The sequence below is a fragment of the Atta colombica genome, unplaced genomic scaffold, assembly GCF_001594045.1.
Source record: "Atta colombica isolate Treedump-2 unplaced genomic scaffold, Acol1.0 scaffold250, whole genome shotgun sequence".
Lineage (NCBI taxonomy): Eukaryota > Metazoa > Arthropoda > Insecta > Hymenoptera > Formicidae > Atta > Atta colombica.
This window is the reverse complement of record NW_017259349.1, coordinates 182,111-183,788: the sequence shown is the minus strand read 5'-3', so window position 1 is coordinate 183,788 and position 1,678 is coordinate 182,111. Positions and strand designations below refer to the sequence as shown.

General features: G+C 30.2%; 1 protein-coding gene across 8 annotated transcripts in view; it reads left to right on the top strand.

Annotated features, from left to right (window-relative positions):
- The window catches only part of LOC108688942 (titin), an 85,086-nt gene extending 84,016 nt beyond the window's left edge, over positions 1–1,070 (top strand). For all 8 annotated transcript variants that reach the window (XM_018195500.1, XM_018195494.1, XM_018195498.1 and 5 more), the window contains one exon: positions 576–1,070. In XM_018195500.1, coding sequence (XP_018050989.1) covers positions 576–778 — 203 coding nt within the window. In that variant the 3' untranslated portion in view covers positions 779–1,070. The remainder of the gene's footprint in view (positions 1–575) is intronic.
- The last annotated feature ends 608 nt before the right edge of the window (positions 1,071–1,678 follow it).

The following is a 1,678-nucleotide window of genomic DNA, read 5'->3' as shown; positions in this document are numbered from 1 at the left end:
GGGGGGGGGTAAGAATAGAATTGTCCCAAAAATTACAGATGGATGTCTTCAAGATTATCGATTCCTGTGGATGAATGTAGAACATAATGAGACGACTATTTGATCCACAGGACGTCTTATAGACTAGAACAAAACATCCCTAGGAATCTATGTGAATTTTTACAATTACCAGTTCAAACAAACTGCGTGCTTGTTGATCTTAAAACAGCCCTAAAACTGAAGTAATTAGGACAATCCTGAAGTAGATAATATCACAATTAAATTAACAAGCAATTTATATAATTCTGATACTAATGAGCAATCTTTAAAACACTGTAAACATCGCATGTCAATTTAATTGTAATATTAATTACTTTACTTTCAGTTTTAGAATTGTTTTAAAATCATCAAATATTATGGGCGCGCATGTTTGCTTGAACTGGAAATTGTAAAAACACAGTTATTAAAGCCAATACCCACTTTAACCGGGTATGGCTTCCTTTCTTATTGTAACTATCTTTTTATTATACAGCATTCATCCTTCAAACTTAAATTAAAATTTAAAACTTTAATCATTAAATCTGTTCCTTTGGCAGAACTGTCGTGCGTGGAACCAATTGCAGAGGCTATGGACAAAGGTGAGACCGCATCTATCAGCTTTAGCACGGAAAACACAAGTTCATGGTTGAGAGAACATAATATGGATGCCGATATACATTCATACGCGAGAGCAAGATTACTTAGGAAAGATGAGTACTTTTTCCGTATTTGGCACTATGCTAAAAAGTTGTTTGAATAAGCATTTGTTATACACGTGTAACTTTGAACATTTCTATTATTATTGTAGAGTGTCGGATATAATTGATTTTTTCCGCAATTGCAATTTTATTTTTTCATCGAACACTGTATTATGTATCTACATTATATCAATGTATTTAATTAATGTGCATGAGTCTAACTTTTGAAATAATGTATCGGCGATAGAGGCATCAATTGTTCCTTTCTAAAATCGATTTGCATATAATGATTATACGTATATGTCAAAACCAATATTACCAATTTACGTAAGACTGGATGGTGTTTACCGATGATGTTAATCTAGTTAGGTAAAGTGATTTTCTTTTATTAAAGCGCTCAGGAAATGTATTTTATTGTACGAATGATTCATTTTTTATCCTAGTTTCGTGTTGAAATATTACAAATTACGCTCTCGTGCAATTTTATAAATTTTATTTTTTGTCATGAATGCGCATTGTTAAAGTATTATGTATTTACTAGTTGGTAATGACAAGCATTATATTTGGAAAATTCTTTGAAATTTTCAAATATGCGGCATTCTACATCTATTAATGACGTATCTATTTAGTGATGTGACGATGTAACGTTCATTTCTATTTGTTTCTATTTCTTTGGCGAAGCCAGAGCATACGATTACCTTAGTATGTATTCTCCAAGTATATATTGATTGTTTCTTGTTATTATTATCCGTGATATTAATTCAATTTTAATTAATATTATTAATGATATCGATATATTAAATTAACAAAATGAAGAAATATTGCGCGTGTTTGGTAAGTGAGACGTAAAATATAGGTGCAATCATGAATTATTATCAACCAACGACACGTCGCATATTTCGCGTATTATTTATGCAAAATTATATAATATTGTAAAATATTTTATTTATTGATTAAATTAT